This window comes from Austrofundulus limnaeus, unplaced genomic scaffold, assembly GCF_001266775.1.
Source record: "Austrofundulus limnaeus strain Quisiro unplaced genomic scaffold, Austrofundulus_limnaeus-1.0 Scaffold770, whole genome shotgun sequence".
Lineage (NCBI taxonomy): Eukaryota > Metazoa > Chordata > Actinopteri > Cyprinodontiformes > Rivulidae > Austrofundulus > Austrofundulus limnaeus.
The window spans coordinates 65622-89622 of NW_013953172.1; the positions used below are offsets into that span (position 1 = coordinate 65622).

The 24001-nt window shown below is 43.6% G+C and overlaps 1 protein-coding gene across 1 annotated transcript in view; it reads left to right on the top strand.

Moving 5' to 3' along the window:
* The window catches only part of ttn.1 (titin, tandem duplicate 1), a 136491-nt gene that overhangs the window by 60959 nt on the left and 51531 nt on the right, over window positions 1-24001 (top strand). Inside the window, exons 111-155 of the mRNA XM_014028495.1 lie at window positions 233-532; window positions 809-1111; window positions 1193-1392; window positions 1473-1656; window positions 2369-2671; window positions 2773-3072; window positions 3407-3525; window positions 3610-3787; window positions 4030-4314; window positions 4520-4813; window positions 4897-5196; window positions 5279-5460; window positions 5627-5756; window positions 5850-6040; window positions 6498-6927; window positions 7123-7428; window positions 7593-7777; window positions 8025-8154; window positions 8250-8401; window positions 8491-8638; window positions 9223-9385; window positions 9643-9794; window positions 11213-11509; window positions 11584-11883; window positions 12488-12802; window positions 12891-13039; window positions 13192-13342; window positions 13428-13709; window positions 13800-14102; window positions 14749-15051; window positions 15353-15634; window positions 15725-15912; window positions 15996-16107; window positions 16336-16638; window positions 16845-17153; window positions 17303-17584; window positions 17673-17972; window positions 18133-18426; window positions 18520-21489; window positions 21576-21896; window positions 22011-22295; window positions 22443-22748; window positions 22873-23036; window positions 23253-23484; window positions 23667-23942. Of these exons, the coding sequence (XP_013883949.1) occupies window positions 233-532; window positions 809-1111; window positions 1193-1392; window positions 1473-1656; window positions 2369-2671; window positions 2773-3072; window positions 3407-3525; window positions 3610-3787; window positions 4030-4314; window positions 4520-4813; window positions 4897-5196; window positions 5279-5460; window positions 5627-5756; window positions 5850-6040; window positions 6498-6927; window positions 7123-7428; window positions 7593-7777; window positions 8025-8154; window positions 8250-8401; window positions 8491-8638; window positions 9223-9385; window positions 9643-9794; window positions 11213-11509; window positions 11584-11883; window positions 12488-12802; window positions 12891-13039; window positions 13192-13342; window positions 13428-13709; window positions 13800-14102; window positions 14749-15051; window positions 15353-15634; window positions 15725-15912; window positions 15996-16107; window positions 16336-16638; window positions 16845-17153; window positions 17303-17584; window positions 17673-17972; window positions 18133-18426; window positions 18520-21489; window positions 21576-21896; window positions 22011-22295; window positions 22443-22748; window positions 22873-23036; window positions 23253-23484; window positions 23667-23942 (13659 nt within the window). The remainder of the gene's footprint in view (window positions 1-232; window positions 533-808; window positions 1112-1192; window positions 1393-1472; window positions 1657-2368; window positions 2672-2772; window positions 3073-3406; window positions 3526-3609; window positions 3788-4029; window positions 4315-4519; window positions 4814-4896; window positions 5197-5278; window positions 5461-5626; window positions 5757-5849; window positions 6041-6497; window positions 6928-7122; window positions 7429-7592; window positions 7778-8024; window positions 8155-8249; window positions 8402-8490; window positions 8639-9222; window positions 9386-9642; window positions 9795-11212; window positions 11510-11583; window positions 11884-12487; window positions 12803-12890; window positions 13040-13191; window positions 13343-13427; window positions 13710-13799; window positions 14103-14748; window positions 15052-15352; window positions 15635-15724; window positions 15913-15995; window positions 16108-16335; window positions 16639-16844; window positions 17154-17302; window positions 17585-17672; window positions 17973-18132; window positions 18427-18519; window positions 21490-21575; window positions 21897-22010; window positions 22296-22442; window positions 22749-22872; window positions 23037-23252; window positions 23485-23666; window positions 23943-24001) is intronic.

Genomic DNA, 24001 nt, shown 5'->3' on the forward strand with positions numbered 1-24001 from the left:
CTCCTAAATCACTCGTACGCACAACTTAAGAACAAATCTGTGCACACGAACGGTTCTTGCATGAGGCCCAATGTTCCAGTGTAACTAGTTTAGACCAATAAAAATAGAATTGTGGTATTTCTGGAAATAAGTTTAAAGGTTTGTTCATCACAGTTCCTCATAAAATGTTTGTYACTACATGAACAAGTGCAGCAGGACTGATTGTCTGGTGCATGGTACTATCATCCTACAGGACTCCCTGGTCAGTGTAAAGACATCACCTCCAGTGATGTCACTAAGAACTCCTGTCAAATAAGCTGGGAAGCCCCAGAAGATGATGGTGGCACGCCAATTGTCAGCTATACTCTGGAACGCCGTGAGGCGTCCAAGAAAACATACATGCCCATCATGTCAGGAGAGAATGTTCTGACCTTCAACGTCAAAGATCTTTACATCAACTGCGAGTACTATTTCAGAGTGAAGGCTGTCAACAAGGTTGGAGCAGGAGAATATCTAGAGCTACGGAACCCAGTCATCACAGAGGAAATCAAACGTAAGTTCTGTTTCCACTAAACATCAAAGAATGAAGACTTTCAGTTTGTTATTGAAGTGAAGTCTGAATGGAGCTTAGGTCTGAGTGTTCATGAGGGTCTTTTTATTAAAAGTTCTTTAAGGGGAGCCTGCTGGGATCAGTTCTGTTACTACAAGATCCACAGAGGGGTTATGAGTGCACCAGCTAATCTTGTGTACACAACAAGGTGTTCCTATGACAGCATCATGGTTCAAACACTCAGATGTTTACTGTGTGGTGGTGTTGTTTATCACACAGAGAAACCAGACCCACCCATCCAGGTTGAGGCTCAGGACCCCACATCTAARTCCATCACAGTCACTTGGAAGGCTCCAGACTATGATGGTGGCTGCCCCATTCAGGGTTACATCGTRGAGAAGATTGAGAAGGATGGTGACCGCTACGAGAAAGTCACTCCAAGCCTGGTTCCCGGTTTTTCCTACGTGGTGACAGGTCTGCAGGAAGAGATGGAGTATCAGTTCAGGGTCCGTGCTGAGAATGCTGCTGGACTCAGTGAGCCATCCCGCAGCACCCCACTCATAAAGGCTGCAGACCCAGTTGGTATGTCAAACTATAAATTTGTTTTCAATAAATKACAGTGTTTTTATATTGGGTCTTATATTTATGTCCCTTGATTCCCAGAAAAACCAAAGGTCACCCTGCATGCTCGTGTGCAGTCAGGTCTCTGCATTGTAAAGGGCGGGGAGATCCGCATCGATGCCTACATTTCTGGCTCTCCATATCCCAAAGTCACCTGGCTGAGAAATGAAGAGGATGTCACCAAAGAGCCCACRAAAAAGATAATCCCTGTGGTCAAGAAGAAGAAGAAGACCAAAGCCCTGGTGTGTTCCAGTAAAGAGACATCAGAGGGACTCAATGGTTTCTTGTTCCTCTACATATTTTTTATCTTTGTTTGGTGCAGGTTCCAGAACCAGAGGAGGAGTTTGTGACCCCCATGCGTGAGCGTCTTGGTCTAGATAAGACCACAAAAGGCCAGTCGGCTCTGATGATCCGTGATGCTGTCAGAGCTGACCACGGGACCTTCACCATCAAGGTGGAGAACATGCATGGTGCTGCTTCAGCCTCCTGTTTTGTCAACGTCATGGGTAAGAAGTCTGTCACACACTTTCTCCACAGGGTTCTGTTAGGTCTTTATGAGTAGAATTATATACTGTAGTTTCATGTTGTTATTCTCTGAAGGTTGTTTTACCAAACAACACTCAAAACAGGTTTGTAAAAAGAGAAAGCAAATAAATCTTCGGTTTATTCTCACCTGACACATTTGGTCCACTTTAAATGGACCAGAGTTTGTTCCCCCCCACTGGGCTGATCTTTTATGCATCTGTGAATACACTCAARTGGACCCTGGAGTGGACAAAACAATCGGACCAAGACCCACTTTTGGAGGTGGTCTCGGTCTGCTTCCAAATGAACTCTGGTGTGATTCAGTTCTGGTGTGAATACAGACCGGCCTCGATCCCAAAAAACACCAGGAAACATGCGTCTTTTTGGACTTCATGAGCCACCATTGCTAAGCATCATWATAAATATGAGTCCTTCAGTGTTTGCTAACGCTAACACAACATGGATGCTACAAGTAAGCCGTGAACAGAGCTTGAGCAACGARGAAACACTGTTCCTCCTCCCTCCATATTTGGACAGAGACACACAGAGTGTGTTTATGTGAATAGGGAGAAAATATTACAAGTTTATACTTCTTTCTGCTCTTTTTCATAAACTATGAAATATTCATATTATTGAGTTAATGAAATTTATAAAAAAACAAAAACACATTGACCTAACTGCCATGCCCTGCAGACAAACCTGGCCGTCCAATCAACTTCACCTTCGATGACATCAGAAACACCTCGGTCATCTGTAACTGGGAGCCTCCTGAGGATGATGGTGGCAGTGAGATCCTCAACTACATCCTGGAGAAGAAGGACAACAAGAACGATGAGATTGGCTGGATCACCGTCACCTCCACTCTGAAAGGCACCAGCTTCCCTGTCACCAAGCTGATTGAAGAGAAGGAGTACATCTTCAAAGTCAGTGCTGAAAACAAGTATGGCTGCGGTCCACCATGCATCTCTGAGCCAGTTGTTGCCAAGAACCAGTTCAGTAAGTAAAAGCATGAAAGTGAAGAGAGCACATATAAGGGTCACTGCACGCCACTTTTCATCAATWTTTAAATCATTTTTGTATTTCTCATTCTCCCTCAGATCCTCCTGATGCTCCCAACACCCCCAGAGTGCATGAGGTGACAGCAAGCTCTGCCCACATCTCCTGGCATGAGCCAAAGGATAACGGCAGCCCAATCCTGGGCTACTGGATTGAGAGGAAGGAAGTAAAYAGCAAGCACTGGAGCCGAGTCAACCGGGTCCTCCTCAACTCCCTTGATGTGACGGTCACAGGACTGATGGAGGGACTGACCTACATCTTTAGAGTGTGTGCAGAGAACCTGGCTGGCCCCGGGCCCTTCAGTGATCCCACTGACCGCATCGTAGCCATGGATGCTATCCGTAAGTTTTCATTAAAATACTGAAGTAAAACAACTTCAAAGAGCTGAGACTCTGGAGRCGCACTCTGTTTTTATTAGTTAACTTCTAAAGTCTGATCAAACTGTTTGTCTCCTTTTATTGAGATGAATGAAATTCAGACTTAATGACTGAAAAGATTTTAGACCTTAATGGATGACWTCATGACAGGTTGGAGGAGGATTCATCACCCGTTAGTCCACAAACAGAATCTAACTTTTTGAAGAGTGTCTTTGGTTGTTTAATGTTCTTTTTTCAGACTTTCAGTTCAGAACGTTTACACAATAATATATAACATGTACTTTTTCTGTTGACACAGTTCCTCCTGGCCCTCCCTCTCCATGGATTGTGGACACTGGAAAGGATTCTGTTATCTTGGCCTGGAAGCCCCCATTGTACAATGGTGGTGGGGATATTCTGGGATACCATGTTGAGAAGGTACAAAATGAGTTCAGTAGGACTTGTCATAACTGAAACATGTGCAGGGACATAAATCCTAAATCCTGAACTGGGGTTTCACAGGCATTGACCGGAGATAAGAAGTGGAGCCGCTGCACTGAGTTCAGGTGTAAGGAGCTGACCTACACAGCAACAGGCCTCACAGAAGGAACAGACTATTATTTCCAGGTTGTTGCAGTCAACGATGCTGGCCCCGGAGCTCCAGGTGTTACTCAACCTGTCACGGTCAAAGAACCTGAAGGTAATGAGAGACTGATTACACTGACAATGAGAACAAAGCTTTGCTCTTAAATTTTAAACATAAGAAGGAAATGTATAAGATTGTTGAATTGTTTTGTTTTGAAAACCAAAAATCCATCTAAAGTTTTCATGGACTTACTACCTGCACTCTGAATGACTTTAGATTTTAGAGTTTATAAGTTCAGCTACAGTTGTAGGAGGTGACACCTGTCAGAAACATGTCCCACTGTCCGTGTCCCTCAGAGTCTCCTGCTGTGGACTTTGACATCTCTGTGAAGAATGGTGTGATGATCAAAGCCGGCGATCCTCTGAAGCTTCCTGCTGTGGTGACCGGTCGACCCCAGCCCGAGATCAAATGGGCCAAGGATGAGGCTGAAATCGACAAAGAGAGGATGATTGTGGAGACCGAGGGGAAGATGAGCACTTTGTTCATCAAGAAGGCAGTGAGATCAGACCACGGAAAGTACCAAATCACCGGTACCAATAGCATCGGCACCAAGACTGCAGAGACCAGAGTGGACGTTATGGGTCAGTGTTACCAGCACTAACATGGTCAGGGACAAACTGTATGTGAACCCAGGAGAAAACTAATCAGATTCTTTTATTTTTAAACGGTCATGATTACAGTTTTAAAATGCTGTTTTATGTTTGTTGAGATCCTGGAAACCAGATAAACCAAAGTTTTAGTAGAAACACAGAAGAGATTTATCTAACTCAAACCTCTCTTCCACAGATGTTCCTGGACCTGTGGTTGACCTGAAGACTGTCTTGGTAACAAAGAAGAACATTGTCCTGACCTGGTCAGATCCTGTGGACAATGGAGGCAGTGACATCATCGGTTATGAGGTGCTGAGGAAGGATACCAACAAGAAGCTTTTCCGTCAGCCCATCGAGACAGCGTCCTGTAAGTGTGATGTTCATGACTTGCTGAGTGGTGAGGAGTATGTCTTCAGGGTCGTTGCCAGGAACAAGTATGGTGAAGGAGCTCCTTCAGACCTGGGACCCATTTTGGCTGAGGATCCTAAAGGTAAAYGCACTAACATACAATCTGGAGAATACATTTCCTGGTATTTGAAGAAGTATGAGCTGACATCTTCCACAATGTTGCAGGAACACCATCTGCCCCTGAGAAACTGCGCTACACTGACCGAAGCAAGAGCACCATCACTCTGACCTGGTTGCCTCCTCGCTCTGATGGAGGCAGCCCCATCACAGGGTACTACGTGGAGAAGATGAGGTCCGACAGCACTGAGTTTGAAGTGGCCAATCGTAAGCTCTTTACAGAGTGCTGTGGAACAGTTGAGAGCCTTTCTGAGAAGCAAGAGTACCAGTTCCGTGTCAAGGCTGTGAATGAAATTGGGGATGGAGAACCATCCAAACCAATCACGGCTACGATCCAGGACGATGAACGTATGTACAAACGGTACTGAAGATTGATCACAGTCAGACTGATTTTATTAAAGAGTCAAACATTTGTGTTGTCTGGCCACAGTTTCTCCGGTTATCACAATCTTGAAATACTTCAAGAGCAATGCAATCATCGTGAAGAAAGGAGCAGCCATTGACATCCCAGCAGAAGTGACTGGACTTCCTCTGCCAACTATCCAGTGGATGAAAGACAACACTGTGATTGAGAAGCCTGAAGATGACAAGATGACAATGGAGACAGAGGAGGTGAGACATAAATCTGATTCAGGGTTTGAACCATTAAAAAAGCTTAAGAAAGATGTGATTGGTCAGTGTGGCTGCTATAAGAGAACTATTTTAATATCTAGAAACTGTGAAACCTGTGGTGTGTTAGGTCTGATACGATATCCACATGTACATTCTTTGTCTTCAGGTGAACCGGACCACCCTGAGGACAAAGATAGCTTTCCCAGAAACCATCAGACAGGACAAAGGGAGCTACAAGCTGGTAGCTGAAAACTGTTACGGCACAGCTCAGCATGTCATTAAAGTTGAGATCCTCGGTAAGAACCAGATCCTCCTGCACCACCTTCTCATTCAGTTCTTTCACAGTTAGATCCACATGCATACTGAGCAATCCAGTTCTGAAATTTCAGACCGTCCTCTACCTCCGAGGAATATTGTTGTATCAGACATCAAAGCAGACTCGTGCTACTTGACATGGGACGCCCCGGAGGACAACGGAGGAAGTGAGATCTCCAACTACATTGTGGAGCGTCGAGACGCCAGCAAGAAGAAATCAGACTTTGATGTCCTGACCATCAACCTGATTGACAGGAGATATGGGGTCAGTTCCATTTTCAATCGAATATTCATCTGTTCTATACAGCAGCTCTATGGAACACAGGTCAGGTTTTTATTTAACAATCGGCTTTAAATAAAGTAAAGACAAACTAGCACTTTAAGTACATTCTGAATTAATTTATTAATTTTACTACTTAGCTAAAACATTTTACCATTTGACAGTTTTRTCCCATATAAAATAAACAAAAATAAAAGCTATTTATCCAAAGGAATGAATAAATGTTTTATCTCGTCTGTAAAAACTGTTCTTTTGGACAAAATTTTGTGACACTTTGGTATAAATATGAATCCATGAAAGCACTGTTTGTAAATGTCTTTAAAAAAGTTTAAATAACAACMCCAAAATATTTATTCATATTTTAAAAAGTGACAATGCTTTCTTTGAAATATCTAAATTCTAAGAAAGTAACTTGTCCAAATGTTGTGTTCTGGTTCTTCAGGTCCACAAACTGGACTTAAATGGAGCCTACCAGTTCAGGATCAAAGCTGTAAACAAGTATGGTGTTAGTGACGGCTGCGATTCAGAGAAAGTCCAGCTCCAAGATCCATTTGGCCTCCCAGGACCTCCACGTAACCCTAAAATCATAGCTGCCACATCAACCACCATGACTGTGACCTGGGACCCCCCTCTGGACAACGGCGGCTCCATCATCCAGGGTTACTGGCTGGAAAAGAGGGAACGCGGTGCCGTGTACTGGGGTCGGGTTAACCGAGCCCCAGTCACCAAGCCGGCAGTAAAGGGTCTGCAGTACACAGTGCTGAGGCTCATAGAAGGAACACAGTACCAGTTCAGGGTCTCAGCCAGCAATGCTGCAGGAGTCGGACCACCAAGTGAGCCCACTGAGTGCCGCTTCGCTGTGGATCCATGCAGTAAGTGTTTCTCAGCTGAAACAGGTTCCTGCATTTCAAAASAAACAATAAAAACTGATGAAACCAGGTGTGTTTAACTTTTAGTCTGTGACAACATGGAACAGTAGTGAACATGGCACCAAAGACTTTCCACGACATAAAAGGTAATTATTTAACTTTGAACAGATTTCAATGTCTCCTGTTTTTGTTTTTCAGACCCCCCCAGCCCACCTGGTAGCCCTGAGGTTAAGGACAAGACCAAGAGCAGCATCACACTCACCTGGAGCCCTCCGGACAGAGATGGAGGAAGCCCAGTCAAAGGTTATATCATTGAGGTCCATGAGGAAGGCTTTCCTGATTGGAGGAGAGTAAACCCAGCCGATAAGCTCCACCCATCTACTGAAATCACTGTCCCTGACCTGAAGGAGGGCAAGAAGTGCAAGTTCAGGATCTATGCCGTGAATGATGCAGGAAACTCAGAACCTGCTAGGACAGCTGACATCTTGGTTCAGGACATCCTGAGTAAGAAGCACCCTCASATTCAGACCTGCTTATCACCTCACACCTCTTCATCTTAGCCAGATATGTGGACTTCAGTCAGCTTTTCATTGGTTCCCACCATACAACTCAACGTTTCTGTAAATGTGTTTAGTACTGTAAACAGTAGAAATGTTTCTGTTCTCCAGTCGAACCCACCGTTACTCTGGATGTGAACGTTAACGACCTGCTGACCTGCAGAGCAGGAACCACCATCAGGATTCCTGCAACCATCACAGGACGACCCATTCCCAAAGTCACCTGGACCTTTGTGGATGGAACTGCTGAGACCGAGAAGAAGAATGACCTTCATACGCTGCCCATTGACTCAGAGGTCAGAGGTTCATTTAGGACTGACTGGTGCCCAGTCAAGTATTTCTACAGTTTATCATCAGGAGAGGAGAGGAGAGGAGATAATCCTAAAAATAAATATATATGTAAAATACAGATGTTGATGTCTGCACACACAAGTACATGCACTCAGATTGTTTGAAAGCTCAGATGACATCAGATCAGTTCAGATTAAACCTTGTAATTTGAATCTGTTTGTGTTTTGACCTTTGCCTCCTGTTTTATTTCAGATCCACTCCACTGACACCACATCAGTGGTGGTAATCCCCGAATGCAAAATGAGCCACAGCGGTCGATACATCATCAACGCTGAGAGCCCAGCTGGACACAAAGTGGTCAAAGTCCGGGTCACCGTGCTYGGTATGGGGAGCCTCATACACTGTTTTTAAAATCAAGGAAGGAAACATGAGTTGAGTCTTTTGAGTGTACTGATCTTTCCTTTTGTTGGTCTGCAGATCTGCCTGGACCACCTAGGGACCTGAAAGTAAGTGACGTGACCAGGGGAACCTGCAGACTCACCTGGAAACCTCCGGAGAATGATGGAGGACAGAGGGTGAAGAGCTACTTCATTGAGGAGAAGACAGTGGGTGGCAAAGCCTGGACAAAGGTACAGACCCTTCTGTGCTGCCCCTCATCAGAAAACAGAATACTGTTGACCTTTGAGGGCAAAGTTCAACCCTGATCTTGTTCTTCCAGGTGAACCCAGCCTGTGCCACTCAGTCTGTGGTGGTTCCAGACTTGATCAATGGTCAAGAGTACCTGTTCCGTGTTCGAGCAGAGAACCTCTTTGGGTTTGGACCGTTTGTTGAGACCACTGAAGGGACCAAAGCCAAAGATCCCATCCGTATGTCATTCTCTTTAGTCACCTGCTTTACTGCTACCGTTTACTRGTTTATATGGAAACAATACAAACTTCTTCATTTTCAATAAGAACATTTATGTGTTWGAGTTTTTCAGGAATCAGGATTTTATTAATTTAAGAAGTTATCTACAAACTCAGACAGCTTCTGTTTGTTTTGAATCTTCATCTGCAGATGATTATCTCCTTTATATTTCCTCTGTTGGTATATAATCTGGTTCAGTCCTCCACTACCTCGCTGGTTCATTGCTTGGTTCTCACCAACTGTTTGGATGTTCCTTGTTGTTTTCCCCGTGTCGCTTAGTTTTTTGTTGTTTTGCTGCCACGTCAGCTTTTTGTTTTCTTTACTAAATTAGTTTTATTTGAAGCTCCTTGTCTCTATCTGGATTTGGGTTCATTCCTGYGCTGCATCACAACAGTCTTGGTATTTAGTGCTGGTATTTAGTACTGGTTGTTTTTAGTCCTGGTATTTAGTCCTGGTCATCTGTGGTCCTGATAAATGGAGCCCTTTGTGTYCTAAGAAGTCCAGATAATAACTGTGTGACATTTACCATTTTTTGCATCTGTAGATCCTCCAGATCCTCCAACAAGGCTGAAGATTCAGAACATCAGGAAGGGCACCTTGACTTTGACCTGGAAGGCTCCAAGGAATGATGGAGGGTCACCTGTTACCCACTACAGCGTGGATCTGCTCTGCTGGGACTCCAGCGGTCAGAAGGAGTCCTGGAGGAGGTGAGGTTATTTCCATGAAGGCAGAAGCAGGTTCTGTYCCGATAACACCTGGCTCAATTCTGCATTAGCTGTTTATTTCACATCAGTCTGGCTGCTTTCATGTCACACCAGAGCCTTTACAGGAATATATCAATCATGGTCATCACAGAAATAAATCTGAACTTTAGAGGAAAAAACTTTTATGATTTGTTTTCTTTAGCAGGTTTAGCTGTTTGGTTGTGTGGTGAGTTGGATGTGACCTGGCTCATGTCTTGCAGATGTAACAGAAGAGATGTAGACACCACAACCTTCAAGGTGGAGGACCTGATTGAAGGAAATGAGTACGAGTTCAGAGTGATAGCATACAATGAGGCTGGCCCCAGTCGACCATCTACCACTGCTGGACCCATCCTGCTTCAGGACCAGACCTGTAAGAACAGAACTCAGCAGAGTAGCACACAGTGAGCAAACATTATGAGAATGAAAGGATTCAGTGTTTGTTCAGAAACTGTCCACACGTTCCACAGTATTAATGTCATACACAACAATGTTGGGTAGTGAAAGGGTGTAGGAAAACCTACACAAAACCCACCGAGGTCTTATTTTCTAATTCATTGGGCCTCATGCAAGAACTGTTTGTACGAGCAGATTTGTTCTTAAGTTGTGCGTACGTGTGATTTAGGAGGAATTATCATTCACCAAGTTTCTCTTATTGTAAGAATTTTTTCAGATACGAACAAAATTCASGAGTGGTCCAGACCTGTCGTATATTTTACCTGCAGTCAGTCTGCTGTTATCCAGATGAATTTTTCTTATTAATAACATTATATTTCAGTAGTTTGAAGATATTTTGAGTTGAAAATAAATCACACTCCATAATTATGTTGACAATAGGTTATTCTGTTTGAACTGGAATTAGATTTTAAATGTAACTAACGACATAAATTGGTTAGATTAAATTAAATTGGCTGTTAATGCTGTTGTATAACACTACRATAATAATATGAAGATCTCAAACTAAAAACCAACTACATTATGCATTAATTGAAGTTTGGAGACAGATTAAAATGCTTTTTTTCAGAACCGCATCTGACACTTGTGATGGTTGTGAGGGGGTGGGGGTGGAGGGGGGTAGCGGTGCGTGACTGCTCTTCTTCTGAATAAATGAAAACTATGTAACACAGTTACACAGTTTTGTAACAGTTTACACCTTTTTTACACAGCAGTTGTCATTTCATTCCTCTGCTTTAGCAGGTCTGAYGCTGCTAAAAATGACATTTTTTTCTGGATCTCTGAGAGCAGGACTTCAATCTCTGAACTCGTAAAGTTCTTCTTTACTTTGCGATGYCATTTATGAATGGACATTTCCTGGTATGTGGGGCAGGAAACGTATATCTTTATATGATGTTTTTAGGGTAGTAATTATGCACATCTCTCCTTGTGTATGAGCACCTGACACACATTCATCAGTTTACACAGCTCATTTACACACTTTTCCTGAAGGTAGAAGAGTTTGTGGAATCTGACGTGGCATGTTGGTATGAACCCTTCATAGAACAAAAGTAAGAGAAATTTAGGATAAGAATACGAACTTGTTCTTGCATGAGGCCCATTGTGTGTACTATACAAGTACAACATGGTAGATTAACAAACCCAAGTGGACCTGCAAGTGGGGCTTACAAATACTTGCTGCCTGGAAATCATCAGAGAATAAATCACAATATTATCTTTTCCCTGTTTGTTCAACMAAATGTCTGCATTGAAAAGGAATTTTAAAGTTTGGAAAATCAATTAATATTTATTTTTAAAGTAAGTCACAGTCTCCTATTTTATTCTTTTTGCTTGCAGGTGCTCCATCCATCGAGCTCGGGGAGTTCATGGAGGTGGAGCAGGGTTCGGACATCAGCATTGTAGCCAAGGTCCGTGGCTGTCCGTTCCCCACACTCACCTGGTACAAAGCTCCACCACACAAGGCTGACAACAAGGAGAAGGTTCAGTATGATGAGCACATCAACAAGATCGTGTCAGATGACAGCTGCACGCTGCTCATCCAGCAAGGCAAACGCCCAGACACGGGTCTGTACACGCTGGTGGCCTCCAACACTTTTGGCAAGGCCTCCAAGGAGATGAGGCTCAACGTGCTCGGTAGGAACAAACACACCAAACATGCATCTCACAACAGGAACCTCTAATTTGACAACTTATCTTGGTCTTTGCAGGTCGTCCTGGTCCTCCCTCTGCTCCTATTAAGTTTGAGGAGATTGGAGCTGAGAAGATCACACTTTCCTGGCTGCCACCAAAAGATGATGGTGGCTCTAATATTACAAACTACGTCATCTGGAGGCGAGTGGCCAACAGAAAGACTTGGGTGCCTGTCACGAGTGAGCCCAAAGACCGGATCTGGACGGTAGAAAATCTCATGGAGGGACATGAATATGTGTTCCGCATCATGGCACAGAACAAGTATGGTGTTGGGGAGCCACTGGACAGTGAGCCTGAGGTCGCCCGAAACCTTTACAGTGAGTTCAACCTTCTAACTGTGATTTCAAAGTCCAAGCAGCTGCCTTCAGCAGTGACAGACAGGAATCAAGTTTGTAAATGGTGAATGACTTGAACCTATGCAGTGCCTTAAGTCCACATGAACCCCAAGGCCCTTTACACTTCAAACATTCACCCATTCATGCACTGATGATGGTAGGCTACAGCCACAGCTGCCCTGGGGCACACTGGCAGAGGTAGGGCTGCCATGCACCGACACCACCGGACCCTCTGACCACCATCAGTAGGCAAGGTGGATGAAGTATCTTGCCCAAGGACACAACAACTGAGATGGCTGGACAGGGGATCGAACCGGTGACCTTCCAGTTCCACAGCCGCCCATTACAGGCTGGGTGAAATAAAGTGATGGTTTAAAATTTTTTTAGTCTCTATTATTTGTACCAGTACTCGATCCATAACTACATCCCACAGTGAAGTACTGTTAGTCAAACTGTTAGCTAATTACTTTATTTTTWCTATGTTTGAAAGAACTGAAGGAGGGCAATACAAACTGATGACAGAACTGAACCATTAATGATTCAGTTCCATGATCAGAATCTAAATGTGGGTCCTCTGTGTGTCCAGCTGTCCCCGGTCAGTGTGAGAAGCCCACAGTAACTAACATCACCATGGACTCCATGACCATCAACTGGGAGGAGCCTGAGGATGACGGCGGCACCCCAATCACTGGTTACTGGCTGGAGCGCAAAGAAACCACTGGCAAACGCTGGGCCCGTGTTACCCGAGACCCCATCCGTCCCATGGGATTTGGTGAATCGTTTATAGTGAGCGGATTAATTGAAGGATCACAGTATTCATTCAGAGTTTCTGCCATCAATTCTGCTGGGCCTGGTCTCGCTAGCCCCCCAACAGACCCTGTCTTTGCCAGAGACCCCATTTGTAAGTATAATGTGCTGAAATTATAAAAGTTGGTGATATTCTGAAAGTACACAGAGCAGAATGGTAACTAGCTGTCCTTCTTGTGAAGCCCCCCCATCTGCTCCAACGCCAAAGGTTTCTGATTGGACTAAATCTACAGTGGACCTAGAGTGGATCCCACCTCTGAAGGATGGAGGCTCCAAGATCATTGGCTATTGGGTAGAGTACAAGGAGGAGGGCACTGAGGCCTGGGTCAAGGTAAGATGAAGAGTCACCTGAAACTGTCTTTTCTTGTAGTAGCTTGCTTATATAAAAGTGTCCATTTCGAACATTGACAATGATGCATCCAGTCTTTCATTTGGTTTAAGCGACAGATCCATGATCTTGGAAATGATGGTGGTRTTTTTCAGGCTAAGGAGACTGAAATCCGAGGCACTCGGTTAGTGATCACCGGTCTCAAGACAGGTGGTCAGTACAGGTTCAGGGTGATTGCCTTCAATGCTGCTGGTAACGGTGAGCCAGGAGAAGTCCCGGAGGTGCTCGAGGTCAATGACAGAATCAGTGAGTTCAAATCAACGGTTGTACCAAAGACAAACAAACTGAAACTATGTAAAACAGACTGCAATGAGATGTTTCTTCTTTTTAGTTGCTCCAGAGGTAGACCTGGATGCCTCAGTGAAGGAGAGGATGGTGGTCCACGCTGGTGGTGTGATTCGGATCATCGCCTATGTGTCAGGCCAACCAGCACCTGAAATCACATGGAGCAGAAACGGAGCTGCACTGCCTCTAGAGGCAAAAGTGGAGACAACAGCCATCAGCTCTTCTCTTGTCATCAAACCGTGTGCCAGGAAACACCTTGGGGTGTATACACTGACCGCTAAGAACGCTGGAGGAGAGAAGACAAAAAACATCACTGTGGAAGTCCTCGGTGAGAGATGATTTTCATAATGCAGAACTATTTCAATAAGATGATTTGACAAATATTTGTTTGAATTGATTCACTTCTGTTTTCTTGTAGATGTTCCCGGGCCTGTTGGCATTCCTTTGATTGCTGAGAACCTGACCATAGACTCCTGCAAGCTGAACTGGTTCTTCCCAGAGAATGATGGAGGCTCTCCCATCAGCAACTACCTCATTGAGAAACGTGAAGCTGAGCGTAAAGCCTGGACCTCACTCTCCTACACTGCCAGCAGGCAGAATGCTGTGGCTCATGACCTCACCCTTGGAAAGGCCTACTTCTTCAGAGTGGCCGCAGAGAATGCCATTGGCATTGGACCTTTTGTGGAAACAGCAGCTGAGCTCGTCATCAAGGAACCAATTAGTAAGTTTAATTAAGACCCATGATGAATACTGGTTTCAAAAGGGGAGGTCACAACTGTAAAATTCAGGACTAGAAAAAGTCCTCTCATCAGTCAGAGACTTCTTACAACAGATTTTTTACTTTAATTAAAGTAATCCAGCCACAGATACTTACAATATTCAAATATTTACACTGTACATACTTTCTTCTTTTGGAAGATACATTTTCTCTTTTTGATTGCAGCAGATACTTTCTGTAATCAAATTCTGCACTCCATTTGAATACTCAGTCCACTTGCTACTGAGGGAACAAGTGAACAGTTAACAAATTCAAACATAACTCAAGGTCCCCAGAATGCAATGTGCTGTATTTCAAGACGAAGAAAAGCTGTTTGCACCAAGAAAATGCCTCTGAATGTACTCTAGCAATGGTTGACCAGAACACTAATCAGGGGTAAAATGTTTTAGTGTAGACTGTCAGAGTGAAGGATTGATGACCTGATGCTCTGTTCTGACAACTCTCAAAATTAACCCCACCCCACACTGTTCAGTGCAGAAAAACTGTCAGTAAATAACAAGAGTTTTATTTAAAAATATATAACTGTGATCATCCACCATTAAGCAGCTTTCTATCATCAGATATGAAGAATAATTTCTTTTTTTTTCAGGTGTGCCAGACCGCCCAGAAGAACTGGATGTCACCAAGGTTACCAAGGATATGATCTGCCTCACCTGGAAAAAGCCTAAATTTGACGGAGGTTCTGACATCACCATGTACATCCTGGAGGCACGTAYGATCGGCAAGGACAAGTTCAACAGACTGACGAAGGAGAAGCTGATGGACAGGAAATTCACATACGATGGCCTCAGGGAAGGTGACACCTACGAGTTCAGAGTGATTGCTGTAAATGAGGTTGGACCAAGCAAACCATCTTTCTGTACCAAACCAATCACTTGCAAGGATGAACTGGGTGAGACATTTTACAGCTTCCAACCTATGTAGTTTAATAATATCAATGAACACCTGTGGAAATGTAGCTTTATAATAGTTTTCTACAGTAATTTAAGCATTATTGATATACATTTATATGTTCATGTTTATATAGAAATAACCATATAGTTTTATTGAATTAAAGAAATATGTGAATATTGTCATTATTTGTTGTCTAAAGTAGTTCCAGCTCTTTCTTACTTTCAATGGAGGGTACTAAAAGAAAAAAATATCCTCTGAGTAATATTTCTAAAGGTTTTCCTAATTTTCTGTTTTTACAGAGCCACCAACCATCGAGCTGGACTTCCGTGATAAAATCATCATTCGTGTGGGAGAGAGCTGTCTGTTGCAGGGCCGCTACACTGGCAAACCAGCTCCGTCTATTACCTGGTACAGAGACGACAAAGAGCTGAAGACTGACAACCATATTGTGTTCAAAAACACACCAGTCACCATGTCACTAGGCCTGATGAAGGCCAAGCGTGAGCACAGTGGCAGGTATGTGGTGGTTGTGGAAAACAGTACTGGATCCAGGAAAGGAGTCAGCAATGTCACTGTTGTTGGTACGTTTGGAACAATAAAGACAACTTGGGTTGATACCATCAGTAGTGCATACCATCAGTACATTTTTATCCTTTCTTTTTTCCCTGCAGACCGTCCAACTCCTCCTGTTGGTCCCGTGGTGTTTGAGGAGGTGCACAGGGAGTACATGGTGATTTCCTGGAAGCCTCCTCTGGACAATGGTGGTGTTGACATCTCCAATTACATCATTGAGAAGAGAGATGTCAACAGAGAGATGTGGACCACAGTAACATCTGCCACCACCAAGACTATATGCAAGGTAGTTAAGCCTGAAGTGTCAGGACTCCAGCAGGGGGAGGCTGCTGAATTTCAGAGACATTCACACAGTTTCTCATTTCACAGATCCCCAAGCTAACGGAGGGCAGGGAGTACATCATGAGAATCTTTGCTGAGAACATGTATGGCATCAGCGACCCTCTAGAGTCTGAGGAGATGAAAGCTAAAGATCTGTTCAGTACGTCCGCACACCATCTTAAAGCTTCCCTTAAATCATAGGAGAGGTTCAATAATTTAGTAAACAACATTCTCTTCTTTTTACATTTACACAAAGTTACTAAATTTCACATTTAAAAATGTGATTTGATCGGAATTCTGTAAATAAACGACAAAGTTTCATAATAGTTGAAATATACACATTATTTTTTTATTCTTACAATATTTATTTATCCTTTTCATATCTAAGGAGTCCCTGAAGCCCCTGAAATGCCAACAGTCAGAGAGGTGTATGCTAACAGCGCTCTGGTGCTGTGGAACCGGCCTCGGGATGGAGGGAAGCCTATCACCAACTACATTTTGGAAAAGAAGGAGCCTGGAGCCAAGAGGTGGTCCAGAGTCACCAGAGACCCGCTGTACCCAGCAACTCAGTACCGAGTTCAGGACTTAGTTGAAGGTTGCGAGTATGAATTCAGGGTCATGGCTGAGAACGAGTTGGGAACCGGAGATCCAAGTGTTCCATCCCAACCTATCCTTGCTAAAGATCCTATTGGTCAGTCTGACACTTCTCTCATCAGTTTTTTTACAACCTTCATTTGGTTTTCATTGACAAATCTAGACTTTTCCTTTTGCTTTTTAGGAATTAGGCTTTAATTATTATTGAAAATTTTGTAGTTTTGTGGAGACTAGGACGGCAATTCCTTGTCAGATCTGCTCTTTATTGCACTTACAGCTGACTGAACTGTTTTCCACTCACAGTGCCCCCAAGTCCTCCAGTAACCCCAGAGGCCTATGATAAGACCAAGAATTCTGTCAGTCTAAAATGGCAATTGCCACGTCATGATGGAAAAGGACGAATCTTTGGCTAYCTTGTGGAGTATCAGAAACCTGGTGCCGTAGAGTGGATTCAGGCCAACGCAACTCCAGAGGAGTGTCCAGATCTCCATTATGTGGTAACAGGACTGACTGATGGACAGGAGTATGCCTTCAGAATCTTTACGGTCAATGCTGCTGGCAAATCCGACCCTGCCTTTGTCAAACAGACCATCACAGTTCATGACAGAATTGGTATGGGAGATATGTAATTCAGCTCATGAATACATTATAATACATTTTTGAAATAAGAAATTCAGTCCACCAAATAAATTATGCATAAATTTACTAGCCTTTTGTTTGTAACATCTAAAATTTATACACTTTTCTATTACAATCCACAGAGGAACCAGAATTACACCTGGATGCCAACATGGCACGAGACCACTTAGCCATGCTGGGCACTGATATCACCCTGAGTGCCACTATTAAAGGTATACCAACACCAACGGTTTCCTGGAAGAAGAACGATGGAGATGTTCCTTCTCACATCACTGTTGCTGTTACTGCCACGGGCAGCAAAGTCTTCATTCCCAAATGCGTCCGTGCAGACTCTGGAAACTACACTATTACAGCTGAGAACACAGCTGGAAAGAAATCTGCAACTGTTGCAGTGCTTGTGCTAAGTAAGTGAAATGTCAACTCAAGTTAGTAAATGTTTTTTAAAATCAGAATTCATATAGACCTAATTTTACAAATGCTTGTTTCTATCAGACAAGCCTTCTCCGCCAAGGAATTTGGTGGTGAGTGAAGTGACTAGTGAGTCTGCTTACCTAACTTGGAAGGCTCCAGAGGACGACGGTGGTGCTGTCATTTCTCATTATGTTGTGCAAAAGAAAGATGTAGCTTCAGATCAGTGGGTACCTGTTGCTGCAGCCAATAAGAAGCTGAGTCTGATGGCCATGTATCTGATGGAAGGAATCCAGTACCTGTTCAGGGTGGCTGCCGAGAATCAGTTTGGCAGAAGTGACTTCATTATAACCAAGACACCCATTAAGGCTGTTGATCCTCTATGTAAGAAAAAAACTATAAATCATTAGAATGTGATACTATCCTTTGTAAGCCATAAAAACTAATATATTGTTTTAAGAAAGTAATTGATGTACACATTCCAAGTGAGTGATTTCAATTCCTCAAGAGTTGGAAATCATTTTTTCTTCTCTGACACTTTTAGATCCTCCTGGTCCACCCAAGAACCTCCACCACACCGATGCAGAGAAGACTGAGGTGTGGTTGGCCTGGGAGTGGCCGGATCGCACTGGTGGAAGTGAAATTACTGGCTTTATTGTAGAATACCAGGAAGATGGCCAGACAGACTGGGTAACTTTCAAGACTGTAAGCAACGAGCGTAGCCATGTGACAGGTCTGGAAGAAGGCAAGACTTATCGTTTCAGAGTCAAGGCTCAGAACGCCATTGGTATAAGCCGCCCTGACATTAGTGTCCCAGTCACTTGCCAGGAAAAGACATGTAAGATGTTGAAAATGTTTATCACTGTGAAAGCTGGATATGTTGTCAAGTAAAAGTTGTAAACCTCACATTTTCTGTTTTGTTCTCTTTCAGTGCCACCTACGATTGAAGTTGATGTGAAGCTCATTGAAGGTGTTGTTGTCAAAGCTGGAAGTATTATTACTTTACCAGCTAAAATGTCAGGCATCCCCCTTCCCACAGCCAAGTGGATGAGTGATGGCAAAGAGATCCTCTCTGAGGGCCGATATCATATTGAAACTGCTGGACCCTCAACCATCCTCAGTATCCCAGATAGCCAGAGAGGAGACACTGGAGAGTACATTCTCACTGTGACCAATCCTTCAGGCAGCAAGACAGTTGCCCTACATGTCACTGTGTTGGATCTACCAGGACCACCCATTGGACCAATCAATATCTTGGAGGTCACCCCTGATCACATGATAATACAATGGAGAGCACCCAAAGATGATGGGGGTACACCTATCACCAACTATGTGGTAGAAAAGAAGGATGTCAAGAAGCCATGGGAGCCTTGGTCAGTCGTTAGCTCTAGTGGCGCCAGCACAACAGCCAAGGTGTCAAGGTTAGAGAAAGGTCGTGAATACATTGTTCGGGTTCGTGCAGAAAATAAAATTGGCATTGGTGCTGCTCTTGAGAGTCCACCTACTATTGCCAAGCACATGTTCAACCCTCCAGGTCCTCCAGGCTTCCCTGAGTGTTCTGACATCACAGAGAATGCTGTGACAGTGGAATGGGCCCTGCCTGATTATGATGGAGGTAGTCCAATCAGTGGTTATGTGGTTGAACGAAGAGAAATGACAGGAAAGTGGATTCGTGTCAATAAAACTCCAGTGCTAGACCTAAGATACAGAGTCTCTGGTCTTTTTGAAGGCAACAGCTATGAGTTCAGAGTGTTTGCTGAAAACATTGCTGGCATCAGTGAGCCTTCACTCACCTCTGATCCCATTAAAGCCACTCGAGCCATTACTAAACCTGGACCTCCTGGCAACCTTAAATTGAAGGACTGGAGTAAGTCCTATGCTGACATTTGCTGGACCAAACCCACGAGAGATGGAGGCAGTCCAATTCTGGGCTATGTTGTTGAAGTTCAGAAGTCAGGAAGTGCCCAGTGGGATAGAATCAATAAGGACCTTATCAAAATCTGTGCCTACAGAGTGCCAGGCCTTATTGAAGGAATGGAGTACAGAATACGTGTTAGAGCTACCAACAAGGTTGGGGATAGTGAGCCTAGAGAGCTGCCTCAGGCAATTTTGGCAAAGGACATCTTGGTGCCCCCTGAAGTTGTGGTTGATGTGTCCTGTCGTGACTCTGTGACAGTCAGGGCAGGGCAGGTACTCAGTTTAATTACTAGAGTGAAAGGCAGACCAGATCCAGAAATCACATGGACTAAAGATGCAAGAGCCTTGTCTCGAGATAAACGCACAGAGATCAACAACAACTACCCTGTTTGTGAACTGATTATCAATGACACTGTCAGATCAGATTATGGAAAATATGCCATTGTTGCTAAGAACAGCAGTGGACAGGCACAGGCTACCATTTTGGTAAATGTTCTAGACACACCAGGAGCTTGCCAGAATCTGAAAGTGGCCTATGTCACTAAAAAATCCTGCATGGTGTCTTGGGAAAATCCTGAAGATAATGGTGGCACTGAGATAACTCAATACATTATTGAGTGTCGTCAGCCGAGTCAAAGAGGATGGACAATGGTCTCCAATGACTGGACCAAACGTCTGTTAAAGGCTCCTCTCACTGAAGGTTGTGAGTACTTCTTCCGCGTCAGTGCAGAGAATAAGATTGGCGTTGGGCCATCCACAGAGACCAAAACACCTATTCTGGCAGTTGACCCCATTGAGAAACCTAGTGAACCCATTGATTTTCATATATCTGAAATTGGCAAGACTTTCTGCTTCCTGAAGTGGAAGAAACCTGATAATGATGGTGGTAGTCGTAACCTTGGTTATCACATTGAAAAGAAACCAAAAGAGGCTGAGGAGTGGGAGAGGCTTCACAAAGGTGCCATCAAGGAGACTTACTTCATGGCAGACAGGTGCATTGAGAATCAAATCTACCAATTCAGAGTTCAGACTAAGAATGAGGGAGGTGAGAGTAATTGGGTAACCACAGGAGAAGTATTAGTTAAAGAACAGCTGGTGGAGCCTGAGGTCAAAATTAAGCTGGATGGATCCCTTGTTGTGAAAGCAGGAGACTCCATTTCTATGGAAGCAACAGTTAAGGGAAAACCTCAACCAGATGTAAAATGGACAAAAGATGAGTGCACAGAAGAGATTAAGAAAGGCCCCAAGCTTCAAATTGAAACTGGTGTAGACTTTTCTAAGTTGTTGCTTACAGGTGCCAGACGCAGTGACAGTGGCAAATATGTTGTTACAGCCTCCAACAGTTCAGGAACCAGCTCTGCTAATGCTAAAGTGGTTGTACTAGATAGGCCTGGGCCTATCAGGGATCTCAAGGTGTCTGGCATTACCACTGATAGGTGCCATCTGGCTTGGGAAGTCCCTGAAGATGATGGTGGCTGTGATATCTACAACTACATTATTGAGAAATGTGAGACCAAGAGAGGAGTTTGGTCTGTCCATTCTAATGCTGTCATTACCAACAAAGCTAAAGTAACTCGACTTATTGAAGGCAATGAGTATATCTTCAGAGTTCGGGCTGAAAATAAGATGGGTCCTGGACCTGCAGTTCAGAGTGAGGCTATTGTTGCCGGAACCCAGTTCAGTGTACCTGATGCCCCTGAAGCACCAGAGGTCACCAAGATAGGCAAGGAGGAAATGACTGTGCAATGGTCTGAGCCTGAAAAAGATGGCGGAAAGCCAATCATTGGGTATCTGTTGGAGAAAAAAGAAGAGCATGCCGTTAGGTGGTCTCCTGTTAATAAAGATCCAGTCCCTGGAACTCGTTTCACTGTTCCAGGACTGTTGCCACTCCATGATTACCAGTATAGAGTGAAGGCTGTGAATGAGATTGGCGTTAGTTCTCCAAGCAAGGCTTCCCGTGCCATCACTGCAAAGGATGCAGTTGGTATGTAACAACAATGATCTTTATTTGCTTTATGTTTTTACTATAACAAAGCCCATTTTTACACATACCCTTCTGTCCACTTACAGAACCTCCTGCACCTCCTACCAACTTGAAGGTTGTGGATAGTACCAAATCCTCTATCACCCTGGGTTGGACCAAGCCTGTGTCTGATGGAGGAGCTCCTCTCATTGGCTATGTTGTGGAGATGAGGGTACAAGGGGGTGCAAAGAAAGGAGATGATGCCTGGAAGAGATGCAATGTGGCAGCTCAGCTTATTGTGTGCGAGTTCACTGTCACAAGTCTTGATGAGAAGCTTGTGTATGAATTTAGGGTGTCAGCTCAAAACCAGGTGGGCATGAGTCTGCCTTGTGACCTAGATGGTGCTGTGATTCCACGAGATATTCTAGGTAAGGGCATTATTGGTTGTTAGTATGCTTTAAGGTAAACACATTACAGTCTTGCCATTTTTAGTTGGTTTAATGAATTATTATTAAATTATTTCTATTGATTTCATTCAACAGAGGCACCAGAGGCTGACTTGGATGCCAACCTGAAGCAAGGTCTGACAGTTCGGGCTGGTTGTCCCATTAGATTGTGGGCCACCATCAGAGGCAGACCACCTCCCAAGGTTACATGGAGGAAGATGGGTATTGATAATGTAGTCAGAAAGGGTAAAGTTGACATCATCGACACCATGACCTTCTTGGTCATTCCTGACTCCACCCGTAATGACTCTGGCAAATACTGCCTGACATTGCAGAGCACTGCAGGAGAGAAGGCTGTCTTTGTCAATGTTAAGGTTCTGGGTAAGTCAATACTTTTGAAAATAATTGTTTCACTTCTGCCAAAAATCTATCAAAATAAAGTTTTTTTTCCTATAGATCAAGAAAATGCATTGTTGTAGATGCAACTGTTGTAAGTAATTAAAATAAATGTGCTTTTGTTTCAAACAGATACACCTGGACCTGTAATGAATCTTGAAGCTACAGATATCAAACAGACATCAGTCATGTTGGCCTGGAATCCTCCAGAGGTCAATGGGGGTAGTGAGGTGACACACTACATTGTTGAAAAGCGTGAGATAGACCGCAAGACATGGGCAATTGTCAAGGCTGAAGTTCAGCTAGATAAGATTCCTTTTAAAGTCTCTGGCCTGATGCCTGGCAGTGAATACTACTTCAGAGTCACAGCTGTGAATGAGTATGGCTCTGGAGTTCCCAGAATGACACCTACATCTTACCTGGCTTCTGATCCTGTCAGTAAGTACCTATTTATTCACAGCATATCACATGAGACAGAAAAATTCATGGAAAGTTGTACACTCTCTTGCAAAGTCTCAAGTCTCTTTTCTTCAAAATAAAACAAGTTGTCTATTTATTTCAGGCAAGCCGGATCCTTGTCAGAAGATTGAAGCTTTGGAGATAACTAAGAACAGCGCCATGATTGGCTGGGTGAAGCCTGAAAGAGATGGTGGAGCCAAAATTGATGGTTATGTCATTGAATATATTGAAGTCAAACCTCCTCCAGAGCCACCAGCCCCTGTGGAAGTCAGTAATAAAATCAGTGTTTTCTGCATCAATATTATTTTAATTTTTAAACATATTGAACAGACAAATCATAATTTCCCATAGGTGATAATGGTCTCCCTTTAATTTTTCAAGTATTGCAATTGTGACATTATTTTGCAATTCAGACTTATGTTCCTATTGAAACTTTTAAATTCTGAATCACTGAGCTTTAAACATGAATCCGACTCACCACAGGTTGCTGAGGGACAGGTAGCTCCTCCGCCACCTCCACCACCAGTGATCGAGGAGGAAGAAGAACCTGTGAAGGAAATATGGAACGCATACACAACAGTCAAAGGTTTAACAGTCAGTGTCAGTGGACTAAAGGAAGGAAAGAGGTACAAGTTCAGAGTGGCTGCCAAAAACATCATGGGCTTGAGTTCCTTCACAGAGACCAGGGAGCCGGTTGAGATCAGGGAGCAGATGGGTATGTTGATAGTGTGGACTAAGAATTTTTAACAGCTTTAATCTTACAATAAGAATTTATTTTAAATAAATAGTGTTTAAAGCATCAAAAATACCTGTTATAGTATTTAATGTGACAACGGAATGTAATTGTAACACTGCTCCAGTCTAACTGAACAATTTAAAATGTTTTCTGTCCAACAGTGGAGCCAAAGATTGTTATGCCAGAAACAGCAAGTGCTAGAGCTGGAGCCAAACTTCGAGTGGAGGCACTGGTTTCAGGAAAACCATCCCCAACTTGTAAGTGGATGCGTGGTGAGAAAGCAGTGGTCCCATCCAGTCGTTTGGCTGTGCACCAGTCTGGAAACTTGTGTGTCCTGATCATCAAAGATGTGACAAGGACTGACAGTGGAGAGTACAGCCTTGTTGCTGAAAACAATACTGCAAAGGTTTCCCAAGTTCTAAAGATTGTCATCAGAGGTGCGTGACACTCCTGTAAAATGAAATCAACACCATTTATATTATTGTTCTCTTCAACA